This window comes from Eumetopias jubatus, unplaced genomic scaffold, assembly GCF_037043125.1.
Source record: "Eumetopias jubatus isolate StellerSeaLion01/CBP00866 unplaced genomic scaffold, mEumJub1_p1.0 scaffold_11, whole genome shotgun sequence".
In the NCBI taxonomy this organism is placed as follows: domain Eukaryota; kingdom Metazoa; phylum Chordata; class Mammalia; order Carnivora; family Otariidae; genus Eumetopias; species Eumetopias jubatus.
The window spans coordinates 46,145,526-46,162,130 of NW_028274817.1; the positions used below are offsets into that span (position 1 = coordinate 46,145,526).

The 16,605-nt window shown below is 37.4% G+C and overlaps 1 protein-coding gene across 1 annotated transcript in view; it reads right to left on the minus strand.

The window, feature by feature from the left end:
- CENPI (centromere protein I) overlaps positions 1–16,605 on the minus strand; it is a 62,362-nt gene that overhangs the window by 43,649 nt on the left and 2,108 nt on the right. Inside the window, exons 3-5 of the mRNA XM_028095791.2 lie at positions 16,248–16,385; positions 12,219–12,337; positions 11,825–11,932 (exon numbers count right to left, since the gene is read on the minus strand). Of these exons, the coding sequence (XP_027951592.1) occupies positions 11,825–11,932; positions 12,219–12,337; positions 16,248–16,385 (365 nt within the window). The remainder of the gene's footprint in view (positions 1–11,824; positions 11,933–12,218; positions 12,338–16,247; positions 16,386–16,605) is intronic.

The window sequence follows — 16,605 nt, forward strand, 5'->3', positions numbered from 1 at the left end:
GCCTTCGGCTCAGGTCATGATCCCAGGGTCCTGGGATCGTGCCCTGTGTCAGCCTCCCTGCTCAGCGGGGAGTCTGCTTCTCCCTCTCCCTCTGTTCCTCCTCCCTGTTTGTTCTCTCTCTGTGTCAGATAAATAAAATCTTTTAAAAAAGCATTTTCCCATGTTGTTTGGTCTTCAAATGATCATTTTCAATAATGTTAACATTCCAAGGAGTGGCTATACCATAACTTAATTAACCATTTAGTTCTGTTTGGCAAATAACATACATGCAATAAATCTGTTACTTCAGTTGCTGAATGACTGGTTCCTTTGTACCATTTCATTTTGAGGGTCCACTTCTTGAGGTTTTATTCTAGACCAGGGGTCAGCAAACTACAGTTCACATGTTTTAGTAAATCAAGTTTTACTAGAACATAGCCACACACATTCATTTATGAATTATCTATAGCTGCTTTCTCACTGTTGTAACAGCAGAGCTGAGTAGTTTTGAGAGAGACTCTATGACCCACAAAGCCAAAAATATTTACTATCTGGCCCTTTACAGGAAAAGTTTACCACTACCTGTTCTAGAAGAAAACATAGGAGAAAATCTTTATGACCAGAGGGTGGCAGTTTTTCTCTTCCAGAAAAGAAAATAAAATGATAGCCACAAAATAAAACATAAAAGAAAAAGCCTCCATAAATGGGAGATCATTAAATTAAGAACATCTGTTTATCAGATAAGGACATAATCTATCGCAGGGATGAGTAAACAACAACCCGCGGGTCAAATCCAGCCCACCACTGGTTATTATAGATATAGTTTTATTGGAATACTGCCACAGTTGTTTATGTATCGTCTATAGCTCCTTTCACACTACACCAGCGGAGTAAGTAGTTGTGAGAGACAGTATGGCCCTTACACCTGAATATTTACTACATGGCACATTAAGGAAAAATTTGCCAACACCTGCTTTAGATGTTAGGAAATCAAAAAAGTAAATTACGTAATGGAACTAGAGAATACAATGAAAGCAAAGACTTTCTTTAAACACATTTGTATCATTTAAAGTCTGAAGTACAGCATTCTATACTGCCTATCCTCTACTTAGAAATGGGTTCAGATTCTGGACATAACTTGTAAAAAGCAGGATTTTTTTTAAGAGAACATAATACTATGACCAAGTCTGATATATCCTCCACAAAATACAGTAACTTTCAATAAAAAACTCACAACCTCATATCTCTAGGATATAAACCATTAGCAACACAATTTGTCATTCTGGGTACGAAATGAGTGTCACACAATCACTTGCTCTAGGTTCCAGCATTATAATAAGTCTGACATCCTCTTTTAATCACATCATATACATCTAAAACTTTACAATTGCCTTTCTGACAAATAGTAACCACGGCCTCTGAGTCACTAAAGAGTCAGGCTCCCACCAAATTATATGAAAATGACTTTCAGAAGTAACACTTTGGGGTGCCTGGGTGGCTCAGTCGTTAAGAGTCTGCCTTCGGCTCGGGTCATGATCCCAGAGTCATGGGATTGAGCCCTGCATTGGGCTCCCTGCTCCACGGGAAGCCTGCTTCTCCCTCTCCCACTCCTGCTCCCCCTGCTTGTGTTCCCTCTCCCTCTGTGTCTCTCTGTCAAATAAATAAATAAAAATCTTTAAAAAAAAAAGTTTTAAGAAGTAACACTTTTAAAAGTCACGTTCCCTATTTCTTGATCAGGGTGATATTTACACAAATGTATTCCGTTTATGAAAATTAAATGAGCCGATCACTTATGATACAAGTTATTTTCTCTACATATATCATACTTCAATAAATATTTTTAAGAGACAGAAAAAGGGAAAAGAAAAAAAAAGTAGGTCTCCTTCCTGCTTGCCAAGCTGAGCAAGAAACTCATCAACATCATGAAAACTATTCAAGTACACTGCAACTGATTTGACATTTATGAGTATCTTCTGTTCATTCACTCATGAAACAAAAATTATTGCGCAGTGACTAAAACAGACAAAAAGGCCTGCTCCTATGAAGTTTATATTCTATGTGCCATGAATAGTGTTACTAAATTCTTGGGTTATAAAGGCTCAGTCCCTGCCTAGAAGAACTCAGTCTCAGTCTATTAAGCTATTATAAGAAAAGGGGAAGCACGCTTTAGTATTTCTCACTACAAAGTATGCTTAAACATAAAATTCATTTGTTTTGCAATTTGGTTAGTTTATGAATAAAAACAGTATGGGGGCATCTGGGTGGCTCAGTCAGTTAAGCATCTGCCTTCGGCTCAAGTCATGATCCTGGGGTCCTGGGTTCACACTACCACATCGGGCTCCCTACTCAGCAGGGAGTCTGCTTCTCCCTCTCCCTCTGCCTTTCCTCCTGCTTGTGCTCTCTCTCTCAAATGAATAACTAAAATCTTATAAATAAATAAATAAATAAATAAATAAATAAATAAATAATCTGAAAAAAACATGAGGTTAAAAGAAATGTCAAAGGTAAGGAGGAGTCAATCACATACGACTCATCATTCACCCACTCCTGTGTACCACAGGGTAAGCAGGAGGGATGAGCATTCTTACTTTCTCTTGCTACTTCAAGGGACTATTCTTTCATTCTTGTATGAGAGACTTCCTTGACACTTAGTCCACCCAACCTCATTTCCTCCAACTTACCTATACCCTATCTATTCACTGCTAACCTCTTAGTAACTTCCAAAAGCTCACAGAGCAGAGGACTTAGACATCAGGTCCAGTCTTCCACTCTAACCCTAATCCCAATAACATGCCAGAAGATTTTAATGTCTTTATCAACAAATCACCTTGGCCTTAGAGCTTATTGACCTTCTCAGTTCTAATGACCTGATTACCATTTATAGAAATACTGTATATTAGATACCCTGAATAACCCTGCCTGCTTGTATCTAGCTGTTTAAGCACATTTCTGAGCTGGCATGAAAGCAAAGAAACTGCAGTTCCCAAACACAAAGTTTAAGAGGAAACACTGAATACTGAACAAGCTCTCTCCCCAAGATTTCTGCCAAACCTTAAAAATCTTGAACTTAGAGCTTTAATAGCTACAAAAGGAGGTAGGAGCGGGGTAGCAGATGGTAAAGCTTAGGGCCCACCCTGGGAACAGTGGCGCCTGGGTGGCCCAGTTGGTTAAGTGACTGCCTTCAGCTCGGGGCATGATCCCAGGGTCCTGGGATCGAGCCCCGCGTTGGGCTCCCTATGCAGTGGGGAGCCTGTTTCTCCCTCTCCCTCTGCCCCCCCCACACACTTGTGCTCTCTCTTGCCATTTCTCTCTCTCAAATAAATAAAATCTTTAAAAAACTGGGAACTTCAAGAGCTACACCCTAAGTGTACGGGTGTGAAATAAAAACACACCCCACTGTGCTGAAGAGGACAGCAAGTAAACTTGCCTGTCTTGGCCTTGGGTTTGGGTGAAAGGAAAATAAAGCCTCTCCAAAGAATATGCAACCACAAACCAGTCCTATATAGGCCTGCAGTTTGAACTTAACACTAGTGGTATGACCTGGAAAACCTGAAGTGAAGAATTTAGAGTGGTTCCAGCTTAGTTGTACTTCCCAGAAAAACCATATATCTGATAAGGGACTTGTACCTAAAATACAGAAAGAACACTTAAAACCCAATAATAAAAAGACAACCCAATTAGAAAAATAGGCAAAGGATCTGAATAGACATTTCTCCAAAAAAGATATATAAATGGCCAATAAGCACATGAGAAGACGTTCAACGTCACTAATCATTAGAGATATGCAAACCAAAACCATGTGTTCATGAGGATGGGATGAAATTGGAACCCTCATACACTGCTAATGGGATTGTAAAATGGTCCAAACTGTGGAAAACAGTTTGGTGATTCCTCAAAGTTCTAAACACAGAATTAACATATAATACAGCAACTCCACTCCTAGGTATATATCCAAAGAACTGAAAGCAGGACTTGGACAGTTACTTGAATGCTGACATTTACTGCAGCATTATTCATGTTAGCCAAAAGGTGGAAACAACCCAAGAGTCCACCAGCTAGTGAACAGATAAACAAAATGTGGTATATACATACAATGGAATATTATTCGGTCATAAAAATGAATGAAAATTTGAAACATGCTATAAGTTGGATGAAACTTGAAGACATTATGCAAAGTGAAAGAAGCCAGACACAAAAATTATATGATTCTGCTTATATGAGGTACCTAGAATAAGCAAATTCACAGAGACAGAAAGTAGATAGGCAGTTACCAGGGGCTGGAGGGAGGAGGAATGTCTAGTTGCTGCTTAATGAGTAGAGTTTCTGTTTAGGGTAATGAAAAAATTTTGGAAACAGTTGTGATGCAGTGAATGCCAACAAATTACACACTTAAAGTGGTAAATTTTAAGTTATGAAAAACTGTAACAGGTTAAAAAATGAAGCACTGATATGTGCTACAACATGGATGAACCTTGAAAAACATTATGCTAAGTAAAAGAACCCAGTCATAAAAGACCACATATGATTTCATTTATATGAAATGTCCAGGATAGGCAAATCTGAGACAGAAAATAGATTAAAAATAGGCAAATCTTTAAAGACAGAAAACACATTAGGAGTTTTTAAGAACCCCTGAATAGGGAGATGGAGGAATGATAAAGGGTATGGGGTTTTTGAGGTGATGAAAATATCCTAAAATGGACTATTCTCATGGTTGCACGTTATCTGTGAACATACTGAAAACCATGTTTTCATGTTTGTATACCTTGAGTGGGTGGATTGTATCATATGTGAATTATATTTCAATGAAGTTGTTCTTAAAAAGTATCCAGAGAGAAAAGAAGAAATGACAGATTACAATTAGACTGACCCAAAAACAACGGAAAGGAGCCAGTGGAATAATACTGTCAATGTCCTGAGAGAATTTAATTGTTACCCTAGAGTTCTACACACAGCAAAACCAACTTTCAAGAACAAGGGCATTGTAAAGACATTTTCAGACAAAGACAATTTACTATCAAAAGATTCTCACTGAAAGAATATTCGAAAGTATATATTTCTACACAGGAAAATGATCTCAGATTGAAGGTCTGAGATGCAAAAATAAATGGTGAGCAAAGACATTGGTAAATATGTGGGCAAATCAAAACAAACATCAACTGTGAAGATAATAATGATGCTTACTTCACATGTATGTGGAGACAGATGGAGAAGAACAAGCTAGAACTAAAACCAGACAATAGCATATCATCTGCAAGGGCTGTGACCAGAGCCAAAGCATTCTAAGGTCCTTGCCTCGTTTAAGATGAAGGTAAAGATACTGGTTACCTTTAGGCTCTAAGAAAAACCATAGTAGAAATCAAAACTGAGAAAAATGTAAATGTTTGTTAATTCATTTAAAAAAAATATACCCATTACATGCTAGCATAAATGATATATTCTATGAAAAATAACTATATCTGCCAAAAGAAAAATAGTAAGAAGAGTGACATTGTACATTTTTACATTAAGTATGCGTGTTAAAATAGGCACAAAAACACCTAAAAGAACATACACAGAATGTATAACTAACTTCTAAACTAGAATAGGGGGAAAACCACAATCAATCCAAAATAAGAGAGAAAGAAGGAAAAAAGCAGATCATTTAGAAAGCTCAAAATAAGGTATTTGAATTTATTCCTATTATATCAATAATCACTACATAGGTAAATAAACTAATTTTCCAGGTTAAAGAAAATCCTCAAACAGGATTTAAAAATAAAATCTAGTTATATGTATTTAAAAGAGACATCTAGGGGCGCCTGGGTGGCTCAGTCGTTAAGTGTCTGCCTTCGGCTCAGGTCATGGTCCCAGGGTCCTGGGATCGAGCCCTGCATCGGACTCCCTGCTCTGCAGGAAGATTGCTTCTCCCTCTCCCACTCCTCCTGCTTGTCTTCCCTCTGTCGCTATCTCTCTCTGTCAAATAAATAAAATCTTTAAAAAAATAAAATAAAAAATAAAAAAGACATCTAAGACATGAGGACAAAAAAAGATTAAATAAAACCCCAAAAGATGGAAATATACCAAGCAACTCCAGCCAAAATAAAGCCAGAGTAGCAATGTCAATCTCATACAAAATAGACTAAAACAAAAAGCATTTCTAACAGAGTTTACTCCATAACAGGTTTGATTCATCAGAACAATAAGGAAACTATAATTGTATATATACCTAATAACAGATTCAAAATATATAAAGCAAAAATTGACAGAGCTTTCAAGAAAAACTGACAAATTTGCCTTCACAGTGGGAGATTTTCAACATTTTCATTCAGTAACCGATAGGTGGGCAGCAACAACAACAACAAATTTTCCTGTAAGGAAACAGGAAAATTTCAATTCCAATAACCTTCATTCTCTCACTCAAAGTTTAACAACTCTCACCCCATGGTCACTCTGAATCTTGTCATCACATTGAACCATCTCCTCCTGAAATCTTAAACTCGAATGCTACAATTTCCTATTAGTCCAGCTTTTAATCCCACTACCTATCTTGACTATCACCAAGGCATCCCAAACTTCAGCTGTGTGTATGTTCCCAATCTGCCCTCTTCTGTCTTCACCTTCTTCCCTTTTCTGTCTCAACTCCCTGGTCCAACAGCTCAATCACTCTCATGCATCCTTGTCCAACCCCGGAGAAACTGCCTGTCCTTGCATATTAGTAACATCACATATCCATGCTCTCTAACCCCATCTGGGCCTTCAAAACTTCTGTCTTTAATCACTTCCTATTCCCATTTCCATCAGGAGCTATTTCAAAATTTATACTGTCTCCTCAAATATAATATTTTATCCATCAACACACATCCTTTTTGCTTGTCAGGAGAGGTATCTCTCTTCCTATAGAAAGCAGATTCCTGTAGTTTTAACTCTGATTCCTAGTCTTATTTTGCTACCTCTCCTCTGTACTCTCACAGAACCCTGTGTATAATATCATAGGATTTATCACACTATACTTATCTTCTCCCTTACTACATTTAAAGATCTTCCAGGTTAAGTCTCTTACTAGGTAGCTTACCTCAGCAAAGTTACTTAACTTTTTCATGCCTCAGTTGTCTCCTCTCTAAAATGGGAATGATATAATTTACTGTAAATCCTGGTTCCAGTCATGGGACCCTGGGTAATTATTTGACTTCTCTGTGCCTCGAGACTCCTCGTCTCTAAAATAGGGATAAAAATGGGGCGCCTGGGTGGCTCAGTCGTTTAAGGGTCTGCCTTCGCTCAGGTCATGATCCCAGGGTCCTGGGATCAGGCACCACATTGGGTTCCCTGCTGAGCAGAGAGCCTGGCTCCCCTCTCCCTCTGCCTGCCGTTCCCCTTGTCTGTGCTCTCTTTCTCTCTGTCAAATAAATAAATAAAATCTTTAAAAAATAAAATAAAATAAAATAGAGATAGAAGTATATACTTCCTAAGGTTGTCAAGAGGTTTAAATGGGTTAAAACTACATTTTATCAGGTGTGTACTTTATACTTACAGCACATTCCAGTTTGGCCCAGCCACATTTCCATTGTTCACTAGTCACATGAGATTAATGGCTACCAAATGGACAGCACAAGTACAGAAAATAGGTGCTCAATAAATATTTTTTAAAAAGTAAGCTCTACTGATTTCAAGCCCCTAACATGGGGCTTGAACCCATGACCCCAAGATCAAGAGTCTCATGTTCTACTGACTGAGCCAGCCAGGAGAACCTCAATAAATATTTTATAAGGAATACTGATGTCAGAATACAAAGAACTTTCAGAACCCCAGGACCAGAAAAAAAAAATACTTTACATAGTCTAACATTTTTTTTACATTTTAACATCTCTGAAAACAGGAATAATCTTATAATTATGTCATCTGACAGTTTTAATGACAGTATTATTTTGTAGGGTTCATAAGATAAAGATGCATCTTACCAGGATGGCATCTTAAAGTTGACAGAATAACTGTGTATATAAAGCACCTAGTACCTGGCATATAGGCCTCACATAAATTAACTATTATGTCTTATTCATATTTGTATTCCCAATACTAAATTCAATGTCTGGCATAGTATATAGTTAATAAATGTTCATTAAGTGAACTTCTACAGCATGGCTTGTGAGCTTTGTACATCTAAATTCAAATATATTATATGCCTTCCAAAACTACCTTCTTCTCACAAACTTCCTTTTATGGTCAAAGATACCATCATTCTGAGCCATGCTGACTTAAAAACCTCAGATCTTTATCTCCTGACCCTTCCCTTAATCCAGTTTAGGAATCAGATCCTGTCAATTCTTCCTTTATAATTTCCCCTTTCAATTTTTCATTCCCACTGCCACCTCCTTAGACTAAGACAGTAATTCTCAAACTTTTTGGTATCAGGACTCTTTACATTCTTAAAATTAGAGGATCCCACAGAGCTTTTGTTTATCTGGATTATATCTATTGATATTCACCATATTAGAAATAAAAACGGAGAAACTTAAAAATGTTTATTAATACATTAAAAAATAAGGGCGCCTGGGTGGCTCAGTTGGTTAAGCGACTGCCTTCGGCTCAGGTCATGATCCTGGAGTCCCGGGATCGAGTCCCGCATCGGGCTCCCCGCTCAGCAGGGAGTCTGCTTCTCCCTCCGACTCTCCTCCCTCTCATACTCTCTGTCTCTCATTCTCTCTCTCTCTCTCTCAAATAAATAAAATCTTAAAAAAAAATACATTAAAAAATAATAAACCCATTACATGCTAACATAAATGACAGATTTTATGGAAAACTATATTTTCCAAAAAAAAAGACTAGTGACATAATTTTACATTTCTAAATTCTAATGTTTTTGACTTAATAGAATACAGCTGGATTCTCTGCTTCAGCACTAAACCTGTTATGTTCTAAATTGAAGTACATGAAGAAAATCCAGCCTCACATAGATATGTGTAGTTGGAAAAGAAAGCACTATTTTAGTAGCCTTTTCAGAAAACTGTATATTTCTCTTTTTTTTTAAAGATTTTATTTATTTATTTGAGAGAAAGAATGAGAGAGAGAGCACATGAGAGGGGGGAGGGTCAGAGGGAGAAACAGACTCCCTGCTGAGCAGGGAGTCGATGCAGGACTCGATCCTGGGACTGCAGGATCATGACCTGTGCCGAAGGCAGTCGCTTAACCAACTGAGCCACCCAGGCGCCCTGTATATTAGTCTTGATAAATGGTAGTCTCTTAAGAGTTAGCTGCAATGTGGAATCTGAAACCTTAGCAATGAACTCTCTTTGTACTGTTCCATTACAATTCATTGCTATATAAAATTAAAGTCTATTGAAAAAATGTTAAATACACACATATAAACATAAAATTCATTGATATATCTTGCATTTTGAATGGATCTTTTACCCATGCATAATTTTACAACATCATACCTGGTCATCTGGAAAATACTGGTTCACTGAGTTATACCAACCTTCCAAATATTGACACATTTCATTATATAGTATCTAAAAATCACATTCATTAATACTGTTACCAATCTCATCAGAAAAGTTTAAGTATTGGGAAGCTGTCAAGTTCACAGTGGTAGATACAAATTTTCCAAACTCATAATTTTCACTGGAAAGCTCAAATCCTATCATTGGCAACAAATACTGTGAGTTGTTTTCTTTGAAATGACAGGCTGGCTTTTCGTTCTTGAAAAAACATCTGCCAAATACCCATTCTGAATAACCATAGTTTATATGTCAGTCATTCTTTCAAGTAAAAATGGTATTCCATGAAGAAAGCAGCTAGTTTAGCTCACAACTCAATGTCTCAAGTGCTTTTCCTGAGGACAATTGCAGTTTAGTACACAGAAGGGATTTATTTGTACTTCCCATTTCATCACACAGAATATTAAAGACATGTCTCAAACGCTGAAATTTAATAAAATTAATGAATTAATTTTTGCTGCTTCATTTGGGACATTGAGAGAAACTAGCATTTTTTTTTTTTTTTTTACTATAGTGAAGAATAAAATGACCATTAATACAGTTTGGCCCCACTACCCTGATTCTTGCTAAGGCACAAGCAGTTTTAGTCACCATTACTTTAGCACCATCAGTGCAAATGTCAACTCAATGAAAATACCAGGTAACAGCTTGATATTGCTATGAAAATAATTTTGACCTCTCAGAACTCCTGGATCAGGGAGCCTCAAGGGGCCCACAGATCAAATTTTTGAGAATTGCTAGTCTAGGACTTCATGTTATACCTGGATTATCATGTTAGTCTCCTAACTAGTTTTCCCAACAGTAGCCTCTCTCCTTATTCATATTGCTTGGCATTACTAAACACAACTTCCTATAATTCCGCTTTCAACATGTTCTGCCCAAAAATTATCAGTGATTTCCCGCCTCCTGGATAGAGAATAAAGTTCAATTCCCTAGCATCACCTTCAAAGACCTCTACAATCTTTCCTCATCCAACTTTTTCAGACTTACCTTCCACCACTCCCTGACACAACTGTAATTAAGTCAGTCTGATCTATTTAAGGTCTCTGGAAACAAAATTTACACAGCTCACAACTCTGCATGAAATGTTCCTGTCATATGAAATATTATTTCCTTTTATCAAATCTCAAATCCTATTCTACCTTCAAGGCTTAGCTTGATGCCCAAATTATTTATGATGCTTTTTTAAATCACTGGTTTACAGTGCTCTCTTCCTTCCTGGAAATATCACAATTATCCTCACATTATCATATACTGTCTTTGATAATTTAACTCCTGAGTTGTTTTACATGCTTTCCTTAATCCCCCAACTGGATTAATAAATCCCTGGAATACAGAAACTCTCTGCTAAACTTTTTTTTTTTTAATACACTCCACACCCGGTGTGGAGCCCAACGTGGGGCTTGAACTCACAACCCTGAGATCAAGACCTGAGCTGAGATCAAGAGTCAGACACTTAACCAACTGAGCTACCCAGCCACCCCAAAACTTTGAGTCTTCTACAGCGCCTAGTACAATGTAACAAAGACAGTGAAAACATCAATTTTTAAAAATGAAATCAATGAATGAATTCCCTTTCCAAAGGTAAGAGGAATTTGGTTTAGATGAATGATTCACAGGGACTATGAACTACCGATGGTCCTTGAAAGTCTTCCAGGTGGACAGTAGATTGATTTCTTAGAGTTATTAATGTTTTCAATGGGAATAACTATGCTATTTAATCAAAATCAGTCCATTGGCATCTCATCAAAAGCAATCCTCTCTTTCTCATTAGTTCTGATGAAGTTTTTGCAGTGTTAATCAAGAAAATGTAGAATAAGGGGCGCCTGGGTTGCTCAGTTGGTTAAGTGACTGCCTTCGGCTCAGGTCATGATCCTGGAGTCCCGGGATCGAGTCCCACATCAGGCTCCCTGCTCAGCGGGGAGTCTGCTTCTCCCTCTGACCCTCTTCCCTCTCATGCTATCTCTCATTCTCTCTCTCTCAAATAAAGAAATAAAATCTTTAAAAAAAAAAAGAAAATGTAGAATAAGTGACCCATAGGGCCCTGCCAAAGTGGTTTTAAAGGGAAAAGACAGCAATCACTGCTTTAAATTAGCAGAGACTCCAATGTGGAGTCAATTCTATCTATAACATTTTTATTTCCTTAAAAGAAGATATAAATCAAATATGGTAAAAATGTTGTATTTGTTAATATGAAAGACAAGTGCAAGGGTGTTTGTTATGTTATGCTTTCTACTTTTCTATACGTTTGATGTATTTTAAAATAAGGAAAAAAGCATCGTGTGGCTCTATGAAGCACACCTGGTTTGTCAACATACAAGAGAGCATACCATTTGACTGATGCATGACATTGTCCAATTTTTACTTACCAGTGCGTCATCTTGCAATGAAGCAAAAAAGAAGCCATAGAGCAAGTTAATTTGATCCTTGTGATCAATGAAGTCAAACATTGCAACCAGCCAACGATAAAAAAGTACCTATTGAGAGACAAAATGCTTATCTTTAGAGAAATATAACTGGCACAGGAGAGAGCTTAATTCCCCACTCAGGGCTGTTTTAGAAGCTTCTAGCACAAAGCAGGATAATAGATTTTATTTCTCAGTAAAAATTTCTGCTTGAACGAAGTCCCTGCATCAAGCTATATTGTTCCAAAACTACAGGCTTTGCACAAAAGGCCACTGCCATTACTCCATAAGTGGCTCTTCCTTGCCAGCCCTTAAGTGGTTCTGAAGGACTTATCATCAAACTGTTTAAAAAGATTACCTTGGTGCTACCAGAACACTTGCCAACACAAAGCCAGGAGACCGCCTTAACCACAGAATCTTCTGATATTAGAGTTGTTGGAATCATACACTTCAATATCCGAGTGTTTATAGCACTCCCTAGAAAGCAGACAAACTCCAAATTAAACTACATTTTAGAATCTTGATTGTTCCTTTACTATTATTCACTCTTAGTCCTAAAAATTTCACTTTATACTGAAGGCAATAAAAAAGTAATTTGATATATCCCTTATCATCATTACAAAACATAGTTTCAAACAAAAATGTAACTTTAAGTTCTAATGTAACTATAAAGCAAATTCTCTGGCTCTGTATTTCTATTTTAAAAGGAAGGATGCCTACAGGGTTTCTTTTTGGGGTGATGAAAATATTAGAGAATGGTGATATGCTAAAATCATATGAATAGAATATGCTAAAAAAAAAATCCTGAATTGCATGCTTTAAGAGTGAATTCGGGGCATCTGGGTGGCTCAGTCGATTAAGCATTTGCCTTCACCTCAGGTCATGAGCCCAGGGTCCTGGGATCGAGCCCCACGTTGGGCTCCCTGCTCAGTGGGGAGCCTCCTTCTTCCTCTCCCTCTGCCCCTCCCCCTCCTGCTCATACTCTCTCTTGCTTGCTCTATCTCTCTCAAATAAGTAAAATCTTTAAAAATAAATAAATAAAAATAAAAGAGTGAATTCTATGGTATGTGAATATACTTCAAAAAAGTCTTAGGAAAATTTCAGAGTTTTTTTTTTTAAAGATTTATTTATTTATTTAAGAGAGAGAGAGCGAGAGAGAGAACGAGCGCCTGAGCAGGGCAGGGGCAGGGGGAAAGGGAGAGAAATCCTCAAGCTGATTCCCTGCTGAGCGCAGAGCCTGACAGGGGGCTCAATCCCAAGATCCTGAGATCATGACCTAAGCCAAAACCAAGAGTTGGACGCTTAACAGACTGAGCCACCCAGGCACCCGAAGATTTTTTTTATTTTATTATTTTTTAATAGCACAATAGATTCTGACTTATTTAAAACTATTGACAGACATCTTGCATGAGCTGCTTCATTTAAGAATAAATAAATTAATATATTTGTATTCTCTATCCCTCCCAAAAAGTGGGGAGGACAGCAGAATGGAATAGCTGTTCTTGGAATTAGCTAGCAGTAATATTCTATACTGGTCCAATCTTTCCATCATACTCTCTGGGCTCCCATGGTATTCTCCCATCTGGTAATAGAAGTGATGTTGCAAATACCTTTGCATACACCCTATATCAATTTCTGCTTATTAAGGCTTCAAGAATTAAATGTATATCTCATCAATTTTGGGGGCATGTAAACATTGTCTCACTTGCATTATAATGTGATGATCACAACCACTCACTGAAAAAACACTGTTCTTAACTTCTCATGCAAATAGAATTCTCAAAAACATCTTGGATCCATGTGTCTTTAACCACTGTTTTACATACATTAACAGTGTGCTGATCACATCCATTCACTATAATCATACTGTTCTCAACTTCTGCAAGTAGCATTCTTAGAAACATCTTATACGTGTCTTTAAACACTGTTTTATATGTATTAGAGCATGATGATCACATCCATTCACTGAAATATCACTGATTTTTTTAAATGTTTTATTTATTTATTCATGAGAGTCAGAGAGAGAGAGAGAGGGAGAGAGAGACAGAGGGAGAGGGAGAGGGAGAAGCAGGCTCCCCGCAGAGCAGGGAGCCCGATGCGGGACTCGACCCCAGGTCTCTGGGATCATGACCTGAGCCGAAGGCAGATGCTTAACCATCTGAGCCACCCAGGCGCCCTGAAATATCACTGATCTTAACTTTGCCTGCAAGTAGCATTCTCAGAAACATCTTATACACATCTTTTTTTTTCCTGAGGGTGAAGACCTCTCTTTTTTTATTTTTAAAATAAAAAGTGTGTAGGGATGCCCGGGTGGCTCAGTAGGTTAAGCGTTTGCCTTCGGCTCAGGTCATAAACCTAGGACTGCCTGCTGCTCCCCCTGCTTGTGTATGCTCATGCTCTCTCTGACCATAAATAAAATCTTAAAAAAAAGTGTGTATATTTCAGATGTATATGATGATATGATATTCATATACATAGTGGAAATGATTACTACAGCCATGCTAATTTACATATTATCTCACGTTATCATTTTTTGTGTGTGGTGAAGGCACCTGAAATCTACTCTGATCAAATTTCTAGTATTCAATATTATTAACTATAATCATCATGCTGTATATTAGATCTCTAAATTTATTCATGCTACATAAATTCTCAATTTCTACCCCATCATTCTGTGGAGAAGGAAGCAGCGAGGGCAGGTAATGAATCATAAGAATAAAAATTTCTGTATTCCACTATGGTTTCTTGTTTTCATTTTCTTTTCTCCCCAACTCCCATCCCCTAACCCTTCTAAAGTTTAAAACAGTCCAACCACTAACACTTCACACATGTACCAAATTCAAAGGGTCAATTCAATACAGACTCAATACTTACTTCCCAGCGACTCTTTAATTTCTAAAGCGTCTAAAGTCCTTTTATACTTAATTATGACACTGCAAGCACACCTGCCCCTGAATATGAATTTCAACTTAGCAAAAGAGCTACAGGTAAAGATACAGTAGTGATGGAGGATATCACAGAAATAACTAAAAGGAGACAAACAATTAAGGAGGCCATATTTGACATCACCAATTCCAGCTTAAGGGAAAAATGAAAAGTTAGAATAGAAAGCCAGAGATTGTGTTTAAAACTGTTATATACAAGTTTCCAAGGCTGAGGCATGCATTTGCCACAAGACCTGGCAAACATCATGAAAACCTTTTAACCATTATTTTCTGAGATTATCAAAAAAGGGAAATTCCAAAATAGAAAACACCTGTACATCCCATACATGTTTTAAGAGAAGGGAGAGAGAGAATTCTCAATAGACACTGATCAGTTAAACATGGGTTCCTGGAAAGATATTAGAACCAATCTGAAACCACTTACAAGAAGAAGAGCCAATTTTATCAGGTCAAATTTCTCTTCATAGGAAAACACAGAGAACTAATCAAGTAAAAGGAGAGAACTAAAATATCTGAGAGTCATATTTTGAATTTGGCTAGTAATGTGTTGTTGCTTTAAAACACACACCCCTGCAAAACACGATGGTAGGGCATACACAAAGGAATCCAATATGCAAGGGCCAGGAAATAGTATATAAAGCATCTAGTTTTGATAGATGTCTTAATATTTCCAAAAAAAAAAAAAACAGTAGAAAACCCAGTAGCAGTATGGTACAGTATAAACACTACAAGGGGAGTTAGGAGATCTGAGTTCCCCAGTTCTAGCTCTGACATTAAATAAGTTTCTTTAACCACTCTGGGTCTCAGTTTCCTCGCCTTTAAAATGAGGATGTTCAAGGCCTAAAATATCTTCTGAGTCTGAATTTGGGTGAGAGTAGGTTAAAAGATTCTTCTCAAGCAAAAGAATACTGGCCAAAAAAAAAAAAAAAAAAAAGAATACTGGCCAGGTGTTCCTTCCTTCCAAGAACCTCTCCCCCTCCATTTGAAATGCACTTAGAACAGGAAAGGAAGCATTTTCTCAAAAGAAAAAGCATCTTGACTATCATACACACTGGAATGAAGACAGTTTCAAAAGGAATTTACCATAGGTAAGTGAACCTAAAAGCAATGAAGTAGACTAAATGATCTCTTAAGCTGCGTTATCTATGCTTCTTAAGAGAAATACTAAAAATGACTCCCATGTATTTGGTGACAAGAGCCTATACATTCTATTTGTAAAGACATGTAATAACTAACCATTCTCAGCATATGTACATAGAAACTTTTGGTTCATAAGGTAGCTTAAACATAAGAAAGGCCCATTTTATCATCTTACCAGATTGGTTTTATGAAGAAAATAGTACAAATAAAGAACTGCAACTGATTCCAATAAACAATCTATTTCAAAGTCTGGAAGGCAAAACTAATAGCAAACTGATAACAAATGTATCCCCTTAACATACCAAATTTGCCACTGAGTGCCACATTTAATAGAATGTCAATTCCTTCTGGAGCTAACCCATTCTTCCAAGCCACATTTTCCACAGTTTTCAAGTGTTTTTCCAAGATTTTATCTTTACTCTGTGAAGTTTTAATGGGACCTGAAAAAGGAACAATATTAAATAGTGGGACCTTTAAAATTCTTTCAGTCCTCAACCCCAACAGTTACAACTTGGGATACTTGAAATAGCGTTTGTTTGTTTGTTTTTTAAAGTAGGCTCCACGCCCACCATGGAGCTTGAACTCACAACCCTGAGATCAAGACCTGTGCTGAGATCGAGAGCCAGATGTTTAACCAACTGAGCCCAGGTGCTCCTAAAC